Source organism: Oxyura jamaicensis, chromosome Z, assembly GCF_011077185.1.
Source record: "Oxyura jamaicensis isolate SHBP4307 breed ruddy duck chromosome Z, BPBGC_Ojam_1.0, whole genome shotgun sequence".
Lineage (NCBI taxonomy): Eukaryota > Metazoa > Chordata > Aves > Anseriformes > Anatidae > Oxyura > Oxyura jamaicensis.
The window spans coordinates 18,802,147-18,818,878 of NC_048926.1; the positions used below are offsets into that span (position 1 = coordinate 18,802,147).

The 16,732-nt window shown below is 36.8% G+C and overlaps 1 protein-coding gene across 4 annotated transcripts in view; it reads right to left on the minus strand.

The window, feature by feature from the left end:
* SLC38A9 (solute carrier family 38 member 9) overlaps positions 1-16,732 on the minus strand; it is a 47,652-nt gene that overhangs the window by 17,556 nt on the left and 13,364 nt on the right. For all 4 annotated transcript variants that reach the window (XM_035310290.1, XM_035310291.1, XM_035310294.1 and 1 more), the window contains exons 3-11: positions 12,822-12,954; positions 12,150-12,271; positions 11,938-12,001; positions 11,733-11,826; positions 10,456-10,626; positions 7,614-7,673; positions 5,222-5,419; positions 3,455-3,562; positions 543-649 (exon numbers count right to left, since the gene is read on the minus strand). In XM_035310290.1, coding sequence (XP_035166181.1) covers positions 543-649; positions 3,455-3,562; positions 5,222-5,419; positions 7,614-7,673; positions 10,456-10,626; positions 11,733-11,826; positions 11,938-12,001; positions 12,150-12,271; positions 12,822-12,954 — 1,057 coding nt within the window. The remainder of the gene's footprint in view (positions 1-542; positions 650-3,454; positions 3,563-5,221; positions 5,420-7,613; positions 7,674-10,455; positions 10,627-11,732; positions 11,827-11,937; positions 12,002-12,149; positions 12,272-12,821; positions 12,955-16,732) is intronic.

Genomic DNA, 16,732 nt, shown 5'->3' on the forward strand with positions numbered 1-16,732 from the left:
TCAAGGGGCAAAGGATCAGTGCAAAGACTAGGTATTGCAGAAGTTCTCAACCCAGGTTTCCAACTTTCAGGATTACCTAAATAAGTTCTAGTTTCTCTACAAACCTTGAGTTGTTGCACAAACCTACTACAACAGCTCTCAGAAAAGATGTTTCCCAGAACTCAACATTATTTTTCAGTATTCCACTAGAATCAGTTCTATGCTCAAGATTCTCCTTTATTTTTTGTTTTAAAATTGATCACTTTTCCTACAGCAACTTTGTCAGTCTTTCTATCCCTTATGTGTAATTTGGCCATTTAATGCTAACATGACCACAAATAAACCTGGGATTCTCCTCATGGCTTCATTCATAATGCATGCGTAACTCATTGGTAGCCAGTGAAAAGCGTGTATAGCTGGTTTCTTATCAGATCACAAGAATAATTTACATTTTCTGAAACTACTACAGTCCCTGGATCAATTTCAAGAGAAGCAGACAGGAAAAAATCAGTGTCGCCTGGCAATCTATACACAAATCAGCAAAGTCTTGTGAAATTACTTACATTATTTTCTTGATTCTTGTTGTTTTGAAGAAGAGTGATGACACAATTGTGGATGAAGAAGGCAAGTGTCAGAACTCCTGTAAGCTGGGGGAACAGAATTCTAAACTCTAAAGGGGGGGAATAATAGTGTTAATAATTGCTTCTGTGAAGCAAACAATGCCAAAATTCAGAGGACATCTAAAGTTGTGGTGTCTACAGGCAAAAACATGAACAGTCAAGTTGAAATGGGAAAATCCATCTTTGAACATAGCCAAGACAATATTTAATTATTACAAAATGCATGAAAACAGTGGTTACTATATAACACACTCTCCAGGAAAGTTTCTCATGGGACCCCAACCATTAAAGTTCATCAGCTTATACATATAAGCTTTTTTGCTTCTCAACACTGTAACTCCAAAGCATTTTTGAGGCGGGAATTGGTTTCACTAAAGCTGTATATATATTGGTCCCCAAAAAGGGAGATAGGAAGCAATCATATGTTTTGTGAGCATCCTCTGTTTTTAGAATGGCCATGAGCAGCAAATCAGTTATGCTATCAGAGGAAAACTGACATCTGCAGATATTTAGGATGTGTTTCTTTGCTTCTTCCAAAAGATGGCACAAAGAAAGGTAGAGTGACTTCTTGTCTTACCATACCCTTTTACAGCAGCTATGGTGCCTTTTTTTATTATTATTATTATTATTATTTTGGTCTCCAGGGAAATAGCACTGTTCTGCTTCTTTCTATACTTGAATGTTAACATCCTCTAGAGTTTTTTCTGGAAGTGCTGCAACTGGTCTAAGAATTTACCAGTGCCATAACATTATTACATTATTAAAGCACCATTTTTGTTGATATTTCACGAGGATATATGTACATTTTAGAGTATTACAACAAATGAAGATCCCCGAGCTACCTCAGCTTCTGGAAACCACCAATAATATAGCAAAACACTCATCAGAGGCTCACTAACCCTTACAGATCAAATCACACAAAGCTCCATGCAAACACATCTAAACCAGATTTCTCTAAATAGCTTTGAAGTCAGCCAGGTAAACACACCCCAGGCAATTAACAAAGGACTCATCCAGGTTGCCAGAATATGCCTTCCCTAGGGCTGGATTCACTGTCTCCTCAATACCTACCTAGCATGATGTGTTACCAACAGAATTCAGAGTGCAAGCAACCTTTGGGTGTGTTTTCCAAGCACTATTTTAACTTCAATAATAAAAATCAGACCGACAGATTCAGAATTTCTCTTAGTGCTGTGTCTTCCCCATCACTACAATAGCCAGTTTTAGCTGGACTTGTATGTATTTGGCTACATACTTTGTCTATCTCCTAGCTGTACTAGCCATGCTGCCAAAATAATCTCACCACTGGGTGCTTCATTTCTTAGTGACCGTCAGCACACATCTGAAGCTGTAATTCATTTTATACTAGGACTGATAAATAGATCTTTGGACCTGAACTTCAGGATGCTTCAAACCTGCTTTTTTAGACTTAGGCTGACTTCTGGCTTACATGGGTTAGTGAACCATAGTTTGGTTGTATTTTCTCCAGAATAATAAAGAGTTTGTAAATATGAGTCCATTGCAAGTATTTGAGGACTGTCTGCTGTGGCAGCTCAGGTTATAATTCTGTTTTCAGAGAAAGCTCATATTGGGTTGCTCTGAGAGGTGTGTCGGCAGTGTAACCTACCTGTTATATACATATTGACCCCTGAAATTATTCACAGCAGTTCTCCTTGTCTAAATAAATCTCACATTGGAGCAAGATCAAACATTTTTGTCTGTCTACTGACTTTGAGCAGTGCAAATTAGAGTATTATTACTATTTACAGGTAGTATTAAGAATAATGTCATACAAAATAAATCAGGTCATTAATGTAGATGCTAATCACCCAGTGCTTTAAAACCCAAATTGTTACACTACAGACAAAAGTAGTTTGTTAGTCCATAGAACACTGACTGGAAAGTAAATGCAGCAATGGAGGAAAACAGATAATACACACAGCACTGTTTCAGAAGTACCTACATCTGTTCATACCTGTGTAAATTCATATTTATGCTGCAGTAGTCAGAAGGATTCTTAGGGATTTAGGGAGATTAATAAAAGCATCTGCTCTGGCCTTGCACACTGGCATACTCAGCAAAAATTGCCCGGTTTTGAAGACTCAGCCAGAAAGGATGATCCTTTCTCCTCTTAGTGAGAAGACGAAGAAACTGTTCAACACAGACTTTCACCTGTTTCTTGGCATTCAGATCTTTAAATAGGTTTCTAAATGCCTGGCTCAGATGAGGAAGGAATGATACTCGGCAGTTATGGAAAAATGAACAAACAGATCTGATGATAGTCAGGGACTGGGGGGACAGGGAAGGGGACTACTGGTTTTTAAGCAGATATCTTGGCCAAAAATACATGGAATGCACTAGCTAAGCTGTTTATTCTGCTCATTATTGTGCCAGATCATTTTCAGTTCAACTGCAGAGCTGAATTGACCCCAAGGGAATGGCAGGAGAAGAACAAGAGTAAGTAGCTGAAAGATTACTTCAACTATCATGTGAACACACTTAAACCACTTAATTTTTATATGAGGAATTTTACTCAGTTAATTACCATCTGTATTTTACCCACTGAGTTGTTACTCATGTTGCCACAGTGCATTACCATAATTTCAAAGATTAGGTCAGATTCTACTAGAAATGTGGAACAATTCTGGAGTTTCTTTTTTCATCCCCATGTTGCTCCAGTAATTCAAAACTCATTCTAATGTTTCAAATTATCCTTGTTATCTTCTGCAATCCTACATTCTTGGTTCTAAAAACAGTTTGCATCTCATGTATAAAACTGTTAGTACAGAGTTTATTGTGACTGGGAAACTAAAAATGCAGAAATCCACTTCATTAGTGTATTTGAACTATCTTACCTGGTACAAAAAAATCATTCTCTGTAAACCAGTTGTATTCTAAGTGGATTCCTAGGTGAGCAGCCTTTACAGTAACCAAAAGAATTAAGTAGATAACTGAAACCGTACCTAGAAAAGACAAGACCAAACGAACATCATGAGACAATAGGAAGTATTTTTGTTGCATTTATTCTTGCTCCATCCAACTAGTTACCAGTAGCCTAAACTCTTACAGTTGCTATTCATTCTTAAAAACACAATATGGTTCTAAACTTTCTTTTTCTTTCCCTCTGACCTGTAAAACAAAGAGAGCAATGCACTTGCACCCAGTGCAGGTTTCAATATGTTTTATGTTTTCCAGATACTGCATTAGTCATAGAGGAAGTATCCAGCAATCACTGGTGCTGCATAGGTAGGGAGATCTCCAGACAGTAGCAGATGGATTCCAGTTTCATCTGTCAGGATTTTAATCTGACATGGGACACAGCTGGCCACAGAAGCACAGCTATTACAATGTCCATTCAGTCCTAAACTGTTTAAACCAAATAGACCAGTGAGAGATAATTAATGCTTACTGCAGTTGTCAACTTTACACTGGGATCTCAAAGCTTGATAACAACATTTCATAATTACTGATTTAAACCTTATCATGATCATAAACTTGGAGAACCTTGATCATAATGCAGGATTTGCATTCCATTTTTTGGTCCAGAGTCATCCAGCAATACTCTGAACAGCTACAGACTCCAGACAAGATCACACATGGGTATGAATGCCTTGCTGTGTCTACATGTGGGACGGAGAGCATATGATGCATTTAAAAGAGAGAGGCAGAAGAATGACAGAATAACTACTCTGAAGGAAAAAACTGAAAGAAACCATGCACCAGCAATTAAGACTACTGTGATGCAACCTCCAGGCTAATAATACTGCATTATCTCCAAGGCTGCAAAACAAATCCAAGGAAATCATCCTTAGATTACACAGAGCATAGTCAAGGAATTCAGTAGAGAAAAGGTTCTGTACTTGAGGATCTGCTTAACAGCTTAAACATTGCATAGTTTCAAGACTTAGGTTTCTGTAAGGGTGAAGATAACTAAGAGTTTTCTATTGAGATTAATTTCAGTACCTCAAAAATAGCTTTCCAATTCTTGTCCTGTAAAAGTCAAAGTTTACAAAACCTAAAGAAAACCTTCTGCATTAGATAATAATCTACCGAAGTTATGAGAAAATTTATGCTTTAATCCTCATGTTAGTTCTCAAATAAAAAATAGCTGCCCATGATATGGTGCTTATTTTAAAAGCAGACACAATTACAGCTAGGTCTCACTTGATAAAATATTTTCTTAACCCTAATGTTGTATCACAGATTGACAGTCTATGTAAAAGCATTACTTTCTATACAGAAGCACTACAACTTACTCAATGTTCTGTGTTGTATTTTCATTTAGCAGTTCTAGCAACAGCAGATACAAGCTCTAATTAAGAGTTACACTGGAACAGGGGACAAATAAGGCCCTCAATTACATGTAATTACCTGTAATTACCTGTAATTACCTGTAATGTAATTACCTGTAATGTCCATTACCTCCTTTACAATACGTGTCCATCTTTTTCAAACTGTTCTGTGCTCCATATCTTTTTACCCCTTTCTCTTCAGCATAGGCTTCCACTGTTTTCTATATATTGTGTATATATATATATATATATATAAGTGGAGTAACTTCCACTGTTTTCTATATATTTTAGCCACAATGAACCAGTGATTTATTAGTATTTGTTACCTACCCAGGACATTAAACTTTGCAAAGAAGGATGGAGACTTCAGATTTAGCAGGGGCAGAAGAACAGCAATCAGGTAAAATGGTACTGTTTGTGATTTGTTCCACCACTCCTCAAAGAGCTCAAAGCCTGTAGTGTTGCCAGAAGAGAATACCATACTCCCATTTTGTGGTGGGTGATCACCAGCAGCGCTTGGGCAAATGACTGGAAAAGAAAAATATCCCCAGATGAAATGGATTTTACATGCATAGAAGTTTCACAGCTAAGATCCCTTAATTTCTGGAGTGTGTTTTACTCTCTAGGAATAGGATCACTCAAAAGCAATGTTAAACAACTCAGATCCTAACTAGTTGTTTCCTTATTAGGGGTTCAGTGCTAAGATTTCACTGCTAGGCACCTTGTACTTTAGGCTGACAAATGCCATTGTTCTTTCAGTCAAGCACAACGGAGACATACATTTATTTGTAGCCTGAATTGTAGCACAGGGTAAGCCTTCAGGGTCACATACCTTCCTCACCTGTGTCCAATGCCTACAGGTACCTGCAGAAATTGAGCCATAGCAGCTCATCTCCTCATTTGGCTATACACTTAGCATTGTGATCTGTCCTTGCATACTGAAGTAAGATTATATGAATCAATGCAAGAGCATCTGTCTACAGAAGAGCATACATGAATGCATTGTGCCCTGGGAACACATGAACAGGATGACAAGAAATCTGCAACTAACAGTGGCAGGTCTAAAACTCATGTACCAAAGCAAAACACCCCATCATCTTGGTGCCTTGCCAGGTGCAAGTAAGTCACAGCTGGAAAATACAACAGAAGCAATTTAAGATGTACACCCATAACGCTGCCAAAAGGGAATGACACACTTGTTAACACAGTGGATGATCAATGGCAGCACTTGGACAAGTGACTGGAATAAAACCAACCAACCACAACATCCCCTGATGAAAATGTGCTTATTTGCTTTTTGTTAAAATCAGCAATTCTTTCTAACACGTCTACAGAGTTATGTTGTGAAATATGAATCTGTCTTATGCTCTTAATTTCTTCTTTCAAATCTTGGCATTCCACGAAACTTTAAAGCCTCCCTCACACACTGGCTTCATGCCTGTTCTGTTGCAAAGGCAAAGGTGTATTAAGCATTCTATCAAGCTTATTGAGACCATTATGTTATTTCCAAATATTTTCTTATTTGCTTTATCTCCTTTACTTGTAAGGGGATTGTTTCATAGACCTTGCAAAATGCTTTGTTCTTTGTCATTTTCTTGGTATCCCCAGATGCCCTGCCGTGAGTAATTTCAGCATCCAGCAGCCCTGTATTTTGTGCAGCAGCTGCATTAAATCTTCCAGTCACCGGAGGATGCTGTGGAATATGGTTACCCACTTTGTCTCTAACTTACACCCCTGCTGCCTAAGAATGGGACAAAACAGCTGAAGCAGGAGAGAGCACAAGAGAAAGAACACAGCAGCAGCTACTGGTGCCTTGCTGGTAAGGACTGTAGGATAAACAGGATTCAACTTTAGCTAAAATGCAAGTCAACTGGTTTGTCTGACTCCAAACAGCTGCTCTCCAGAAACACTGCTACAGCTAGTGTGATGCACAGCAGTATGGCTAGTTGTGAAATGTTCCCCTATTCTCACAACTGCCTAGGAAAAAGAAATTTTTCTGCTTCGTAACAAAGAACTACACATCCAGTTTCTACAGAAAGGCAAAAAGATCAGATACTGACAATGTACAAGCTCCTGCTTTCACTTTGCATTATTTTCTGCCTACTTGAGAACTCTCAACAGCTCTTTCTTCATGGCAGTTTCTTGCCCTAGTTGTGCATGTCAGACTTTCCACAAAAAACAAGTGGACAATCATGGAGTTGGACAGTTGTTTCTTTCTGTGTTCAGCAGGTTTTTTTTTTTTTTTTAAAAAAAAAGCTTACAGCTTTTTTAAAATAAATATGTTCTTGCAGAGCTAGCAAAGAGCAAAGACACCCCAGCCAAGAATTTTCTACAGGATACAGATCTGCTGTGCCCCAGTTTCAGGGTGCAAAAGTTAAAATTCCTTAAGGCAATTCCTCAGTGTGCAACAGTTAAGAAGTCTAACATTCGTGGTTTTTAGGAGTACCTACCTGGGTATATGCAAACTTGTAATTTGTCTTGGCTTCCTCCTCTCCTGCTGTTTTGTTTTGTTTTAAATTATTAAGCTTTCTACCTGTGTGGTTATTTGTAGAAGTAAAAACCCCAGATGGAAAATACTTGTTTTTAAAAACAAAGATAAAATTTATGCTATACACTTTATAACTGGAACATGGTTAAAATCTACACATGAAAATGAGCTGATTAGCCTTTAAACTCCCTCCTCCCCAAACCAGGAAGCACAATGCTAATAAATGCTTCTTACCTTTGTTACTTCCATTTGTGCCAGGAACAATATCTGTTACATTAATATCATGAACATAGTCTAAAAATAAAAAGAAAATGAAAATTGTGTTATCAATGTCTCAGCCCTTCTATCATGCTCTTAGCTGTTGTCTTAAAAACAAACAAACAAACAAACATTTGCTAAGGAAACATTTTTGAAAATGACATAGAGATGCAATACAACAATTGGTACTCCCTACTAAATTCAGGTGGATATTTTAAAATTTTCTTTTAAAAGTGTTTTGAAGTAGCCCCTCACTGCACTACTTTCTTGGCAGCTCTGTCCATCTATGAAGTACCCTTGCATTCCCTCTCAGCTGCAAACTCCTGTTCCTCCAACACGTCTTTACGTGTCCCAGCTCTTGCACAGTAAGTTAGTGAGAAGATGTAACTTAAAATCGTTTTCATTCACAAAAGTAAAAAAAAAAAAAAAAAAAAAAAAAAAAAGATTCATACAACATACCCTTCACACCCTTAGTTTCCATACAATACTGAATGGAAAAAACTTCCCCTACTCATTTTTTCTAATCTTTTTTTTTTTTTTTTTTTTTTTTTTTTTTTTTTTTTTTTTCTGAAGAGGCACTGAGGGATGTTTTTTCCATATTGTATTTTATGTACGGGCTTCTCTGGAAAACGTTTTAAGTCTCACTGTCTACAGTCACTTCTTGTAGTATTTTGTTTCAAGCATACTCCTATGCTACCATACTGCTCTGCCACATGAGATATTTTCAAGTTTCTGCAACTTGACTAGTATGAGAATGTTGGACAGCAGTTTTCTTTTATTTACATATATACACACATGCACACAGAAAATGCCCATCAGCCTGGAAATTTAATTAGTGTCTCTCTAGTTAAAATTTGCTTCTGCTGCATGTGGGTGTATTGTGTAAACAGAATATAAGTTGAGGAATTAAGCCTCAAATTTTTAATGCAATTAAGAGCAGATTGTTTCTCATAACAAAAGCAAAAAGCCTTGTGGGAAGAAAATAATTTTATGTTTCTTCATTTTGATTTACGATGCCCTGAATCACTATTGGGTCTCATACTTACTGATATCAGTTCAGTGTACAAAACAAAGAGAAGATGTAATTAGAAACACTCATCACCTCATCACTTTACCACTGTTTTGTGTTGCTACTTAAAGAAAGTAACTAGTGTGAAGCCATCAAAAGAAAGGACAATTCTTAAAGAACTAGAGCACTTTAAAATTAGTTATAAATAGATAAATTATGTTTCCTCTGTACATAAAAGTGTTTTAGAACTAGCAGTTGCATATGTGGTTTTATTTCTATTTCATAAAACAAAAACAGAACAGAAAAATGGGTCACCACTGTAAAAAGGCAAAAAAAAAAAAAAATAAATAAAAAAAAAGCATATCATATTTGGCTTACTGTCCTGGCATTCTGTACACACTACCAATTTCTAGATCATCCTCCCTCAGGACATCTGTTTGTTCCCACGTTAATTGTGCATGTAAATTTTTGAAAAAAGTCATCTGAATGTACTAGAATCAAATACAGCATCCTGCTTAGGATAGCTTAGAAACATATGGCTAGAAGATGCCATTGGATCAAACCTCCATCCTATTACCCATTTTACAGCTTAGTAACTGAATAACCACAATGGAAGTTAAGACAAAAATCCAATGATTAAGGCTGTCACAGGGCAAATAACTTGAGTGAAAACACTATAACAAATATCTTTAAGCTATAAAACAATATGCCAGACTCATGGAATAGAAGTTTTTTGTTTGTTTTTTCCTGGAAAATAAAATGTTTTGATTATTCCCAAGTTTGCTTATTAGAATCAGAGGGTGTTTTTTTATTTTTATTTATTTATTTTTAGTTTAGAGTAATTTAGGATTAAACTGTTAACCTTGTTAAAGAAAAATAAAGTCTACAATGGAATGGCCTTAAGAATGTATGAATAAGGTCAGCAGTAATATTATCCAGTTATTAACCAATAAAGTAATTTATGTCCTTCAGGGATGGTGGGAACTCTAATTAAACTCTGCTTAGGGGGAATAAGTATCTGTGCAGTTATTTGCCTCAAAAGAGATTTGCTAATTTCCTTCAAAACAGAAACTCTTAAACCTTAGTTGTGCTATTCAACACCATGAGTCAGATTTTCAAAGCTCTCAATTCCATCATTTTATTCCCACAACTCTACGTACCTAATTGATTGTATCCACACAAACTTGTGTGTCTGTGCATGTACAAGGGTGTAACTAACCCATGTTTTCTTGTGTAGCAATGCCAGACTAAAAATTTTCTTTCACTGTCTTATAGATCATCATCCCTTCAGGGATGCTGGCAGAAATGGCCTATATTGCAGCACTGTAACTGCATTTGCTGAAATCTAGAATGAAACTAGATTTTCTTAGGTGGAGATCATTTCAGCGTGTCAGCATATGGCTCATCTGTCATATGGTTGTTCAAATAGTTACGCCAGTGCAAACAAGGAGGGGGTGAAAATACAGAGTGGAAAAATGCAAGCCGATTTGAGTTTGGAATATTTAATTTTAAGCCCACCAACTAAAACACATTATAGAAACTGTATCAGAAAGCCTGATTATTCACTTGGATGCCAGATAAATGGTACGTTGTCTTTCATTAGAAGCACACTTCAAGAGAGATTGAGAAACTGGCTTTGAAACTATATGTGCTTATGCCCTTAACTGCACACACAGTTACTTATTTTCACTTGATTTTTCACAAAAAGTAACAAAATCAAGATTAAGTAAACTGGACAATCCTTTCTCAGAATAAAGCAAGGTCTTTAAATGAGACAGCTGTAAACATTAATCACACATTAATACTTACTGTATATAAACTTTCCTGTGTTGAACAGAAAGTTGGACATAAGCACCCAATAAACAACCATGGCTCCAATAAGTGATACCATAGAAAACAAGAGGCTTGTCCATTGACCAAAAGATCCAAAATAATACTTGCAAACATCTGGGAATTCCCAGTTTGAGGTATCTATTAAAGCTGAGGAAGATTAAAAGAAAATACAAATTAAACAAAATGTTATATTAGGGTCACTGGAACTATTCATAAAAAGATGTAATTTTTTTCAGAATAATCTGACAAATTAATGGTGCTTCTATGGGTTAAGAAGATTGCTATTAAATTGAAAGTATAACACTCATTAGGAAACACTGTTCTGCTTCAAACAAGCTACTACATTCATACTGCTTGTTCTACACAGAGCTGCCATACAACTATTCTGAGTACTTTCAGAAGCACTGGAATAAGACACAAAATGCAGGCATGCATTTGCAAATAAAGCCTTTTGGAGGAGTTACAGCAGAGCAGGCCAGACCATGAAGTGCTCCTAAACAGTATCTTAAAATGAGCTGTCACAGGCTGGAGTAGATGATCTTAATTGTCATTATTCAAGCAAATAAGGTGGTAATTTATGCAAAAAAGCACCAACTACAAGAACTGCTAGGTGACCTTTGAACAATAAAACCATACTCAAAGTAGAACTGCTGTCAATGAGGCAATCATACATAAACTGCAACCAACACAGAATGCAGAGTACACATGTATTCAGTTGCGCACATTCTAGAGACAGCAGTATTGCAGCTTTCAGATGTCTAAATGATGATAAGGACCTCATTCCATTCTAAGCAGAAACAGACTTGGAAAGCTGATTTTTTATATACAAATATACTTGTATGTAGTACAGACATATAAGACAAGGATATACAGCTACAGCCCATGTTGTTCCAGTGTAGAACACAATCAGAAATACAACCAGAGAACTGGGCAGTGTTTGTGGAGAGGTAGGGGAGCGTGTAGTTCCACAAGTCCCTAAACAATAAATAAGCATCTGAAATTTTGCTTGATAAGAGTTTGGGTTTGGTTATAAAACTTAAGTCCCAAAGAATTGAAGAAAAATATAGTAAAGAAAAAATTAGTTTACAGAGTTTAGATTCAGATTCTAAAAGGAGGGACATTCAAATGAATAGCTTTTATTTGCTGGTCAGATCTAATGAATAGGAGTGGTACAGAAGAACTAAAAATCTATTAGATCTGTTTATTTCACACTTCATGGAAATATTTGCATTATGAAACTTGGCATTTCTTACGTATCATTTTCCGTGACTTCACCACTCTGTAACAGCAATAAAGTGTCAAAAGGCCCATCAGTAAGATGAGAATGATTCCAGAAGTAAATCCTGCCTGTTAAGAGGGAAAAATAGTTTACTATCTATCAGTAACACTATAGATAAATGAAGAGCAAGCCATGTTGCCAAAAGCATTTTCATAAGCATACATTTTTCACAGCTTTACCTGTTTTATCCCCCATGGAATACTTAATATAGATGTACCCATCATTGTATTCCATATCACAAATCTAAGAAGAAAAGAAAAAAGCCAGTGAATGATTTAAGAAGAACTCTTAATCCATACTATCCTCTTAGATAAAATACTATATAGATACTATACAAAACATTTACAAAAATGCATTTTCTGGCTACTGTACGGGAAGGTGCTTAACATACATTGTCACTATACTGGAGTTTTTACCATAGCCATCTGTGCAACTGTCAACTCTAAAAGCAGTTCCTAATGGACTGTAGACGTAGATTTCATCTGGAGCTGGAAGTACATGATCAGGAGCAATCTAACAAATGGATGAAAAATAAGAATTATTAGTAGCACCAAAGTAACTATTAACCCAAATACAGCAAGTCAACTGTTGCAGAACAAAATATTTCCATTAAAGTGCATTTTTAAAGAATAAAAAAAGGTGGACCACATTATTTTTTTCAGCCCACTAAAAACAGATCTTTGGAATCTAATTATATAACAGAAAAATAGTTTTTCTTCTGCAAAACATCCATAACATACAGAGAGTGATAGTTTAATCACTGCAGCAGTCTACTCCTTAAATCCCCTCACAGATGAGTGCACGTCTGGGCAGCCTGGACCTCTCTTCCAAAATTCATACTGTTTGTATCTTTTCTTGGATGGTAAAGACACCGCACAACAAGTTGATCACGACTTGTGCTAACAAGAACTTTAAGGCACTCAGCTACTAGGTATTTACTTCAAAGCAAGCTACAGAGTGATTCTCCCTCTACATTTATTTGTGCTTCTTTTATACAAATAGGTTTTGGAAGAACCAACATGCTGGAGACCACTCAGTTAATGTGACCCTGTGTTTGCCTTACCAATGCCCTGTCTGTAGGAGATGTGAGCCTGCTATAGTAATGAATCCGCTTATTCATTGCTGAAGCTTCGTCAGTGACTCGTTGCATGTCATCGTTCATGCTGACTATGTTTGTAGGCTCCACATGAAATGGTCTAAAGGAGGGAAAAAAACAAAACAGAAAGGAAATGAAAACCCTTAACAACCTTGTAATATGAGAAGTAACATATCATTCAGAGTGCAGCTTAGAATCACTCTGGATAGACCTGTCACAGCAACAAAGCACAAGCGAATTCATCACTTCCATGAGAGAAACTGCTATACCTGAAAGAACTATGCCTTTATATTATCCATATTAAAATGGCATCTTGCACAGGTTCTACATGGCAAGCTAACACCAAAATTCAGACCTAATATCCACTCTATTAGTTCTCAACAATGAGTCACAGTAGAAATACATGTTAATAAGCTTGGCCAAGCTTATTAGTGTTTATAGCTTGTGTTGCTAGAACTAGTGATGAGGAATAGAGCTAGAAACAGAAAGCGTGAGAACGCAGAAATAGAAAGAAGACAGAGAAAAAGAAGGAATGAACAGTGGTAACAAGGACCAACTAAAAAAGGCTGGAACTAATAACCTAGCCAAAAAACAATGTATAAAATTGCGTTTAATGGTGAAGGAATCAAGCCCTCATCAGCCAATACGATCATAATTATTTTCAAACCAAAGCAACCAGGAATGGAATTTGTCAGAGACACTTAACAGCAGATGTCCATTTTCAGCTCTGAATCACCTCAGGATTTCCTTTTAAATTTAATTAGATTAATTACAGAGAATAGGATTTTCATTCAGCGAGAGAAGTCCTACAGTTCAGAGATACACTCTCACAGAGATGTGCAGCATGCAGGTGGTCTCCCTGACCTCTTCTCTAGTTATAATAGGCTGCCGGAATGGTCCTAGCCACTGAAGAAGAATGCAGCCACATGCCCTAATTTTTTCTTTGCATACAAATATTTATGGAGCAAGCAGAGTGAAAGCTGCCGTTCCTCCTGCACTGCTCCCAAAGTTACAACACAGAAATATATAACCTAATCAAAATACTTCAAAGATTGCAGGGCATACCGGCAACCAGTAAGACTTGCTGCAGACTTTTTGGGTTTTGTTTTTCCTTACACCTTTTTATTCCTAAAGGGATATCAACATCATCCTGATCTTCCTCCAGGCAGATGGTTAAATGACTTAGAAACAAACAAACAAACAAAAAAACCAGAACCACAAAAGTAGTTATCTCAAAATGTTTCACGCTACCAATGGCAAAAATCAAGTCAGCAATAAATCCAGCCATTTTACCTGTAATACCACCACCTATTTGAATTGGCTGTTTGAAGTATGCATTTCTGGCTCAGACAACAAAAGAACTTTGTCAGCCCCTCCTGCCACAGCTCTCAATAAAGTGACAAAGATCCCATTCTCCTTTCCTGTGAATCATTAAGCATTTGCACCATGACACTATCTTTTAGCTGGGAAGAAGAAAAGCAATACAGCTATGACATCAGTAGTGGTATCTCTGAAAGAGATGATAGTAGGTCCTCAACTTTTAGCATGACTTCATTCCTGTATGCTTAATAGGTATCGCAGGTATGAATAATGGGAAAAATACAAACTAACAGAAGTAGAAAACAAAAAGAAATTTATTCTCTACAAATTACAGTAAATAATTATTTCCTTTATCTTAGACATCACAAATTCTTACATCTTCCTTCATCATGGAAAAAATTGCTTAGACTGGCTAAATCATTTCTGATATACTGAAATGAAAGTGAACAGACTTTCAATTTTTAAAAAGTTCCTGACTGACTTTTTTTATTTTATTTTTTAATGTTCACAAAATGAAGGGGAGAATGATGATTTTGTGTGTGAACTTCTGGGGTGTTTCTATAACCAATGAAGAGACACCACAACTAAACAGGAATAAATTTTAAGCAATAGTTTTAGTGTTCAAGACTGAAGCGCACATAGGTAATTCCATAGGTATGTAACAAACATAAATGCTCATGGGCTGTCAGCTCTGAAGGACTTAACTTGCTTTAGTTCAGGATTTATGGAGCTGATCTGATCATTGGACACTGCTGAAAAATATTCCCTTAGAAGAGCTAAAATAAAGATTGTAGTTATGAAAACAGGAAATGTAATATGTTTGAATGCCTCCCCAAGTGAGCTCTCTGTTGTTTTCACTGACACATTATAGCATGGAAAGAATGTTTTGCTAATTATACAGCAGCTGCATAGTATAGTATAAAGAGCTTAATGAGGACTACCTCTCTCCTACCTCAATATTCTTAGTATATTCCCTAAATCTTCCCTTGCTAGTGTGAAAAAAGTTACATTGAGACAAAGTCTACATTTTGCTTTGAAGCAGGCAGACCTCTGGCAGAGATTTCTTTCAGCGTGGTGATCAACAGGTGTTGACATGGCCATCAAAGAAAATTCTTCCAGACTGGAAGACAATGAGTGATTATTTTCTAAAGCAAGTTAAAGCCACAAAAATTTTGAAGGTGAAACAACATAAAACATGAACATGACATTCCATTTTATGGTGAAAGTACTGTTGTTTGTCAATAACCAAATATCAAGAAAAAAAAGTGACGTAGCAAAAGATGTATCTGTCAGTAGGTAAGAAATTCTTTAGAGATTTAATTTTCTTCTGTATTATGAGCATAGTCTGGATTGCAATTTGGGATGCAATCTTCCTGTCTGACCTCCACTAGGAACAGGTAGTGTTCTCTCTAGGATCAAGGCCACTTCCCAGCCCCAGTTATCCCCAGATCAAAGACTGGCTGTACTACACCTCAGACGTGTCTGGGAAACCCTCAAAGATTACTCTGAGATTTTCAAAGCTCAAGGTAGGTAGGATACAATCTGGGCTATATTTTGGCAACCTCTTTCTAGGGACTTTAAGTCTAGTACCCAAGCAGCCTGTACATGCAGGCTTCAGCAGCTGCAATAGATTCCTAGAAAGCTTTCTGATTTATACATGCAATCACACTATATCACTCGTGGCAAATGAATATGAAAAGGATGAGGGACAATGTGATCTGGGGGAAGGGAAGAGGTTACATGACTGGAGGCTGTGACTATTAATGCAGAACAGTGCAGACAATTACAATGCACTGAGATAGACTACAGTATCCAATGAATTTATTATATCCACACCAACAAACACAATAACAACTTACATTTCAATAGCTAGCCTAAAAAAACAATGCTCTTTTTAGCAGGACAAACACTTCAGTAAAACACAGCTGTTTTCCACAACAGAACAAGTACAGACAAGGAGCAGAATCCCATGCAGGAGGTCCACACCTCCCAAACATTAGCCCCTGCACGTGTACTTCAGAAACCATCCCCAGCAAACCTGCAACTACATTCATCTGCTAGTTATTTCTCACACAAAGGAACACAGTTAATGAGAATCTAATGCTGGTCCATGAAAGAGAGGAGAGGACTCTTGTCCAAACTTCCTCACACTATGATCTTTGGTAGCAATTCCTGCTAGCAAAGATAATGAAAAAAGGTGCTCATAATTAAAATTGTTTCCAAATACTGTGCTGTGTACACTTCCAATGTTGGATTTTGAAGGTTGGGAAAGAACACAATAGGATTTTTTTTTTGCAAGCCACATACAATCTTGCAACTGCTAGCATGTCCAAGGGTGCTACATCTCATTTCTAGACATTTTCAGAAATGTACTGTATTTTGCAGAGCAATGAAGGAGGAGAGCAAATACCTACCTTGCCCTCTCGCTGAAATATTTTTAAATATCAAACAACTGTTTCTGGGCATCTGATCAAAAGGAGTTTTCTGAGTATTAAGCCCTTATAAGGTATTTTTTTTTTATGTCAGTGTGTTTTTTAGCTCTACATGATGATATTAAT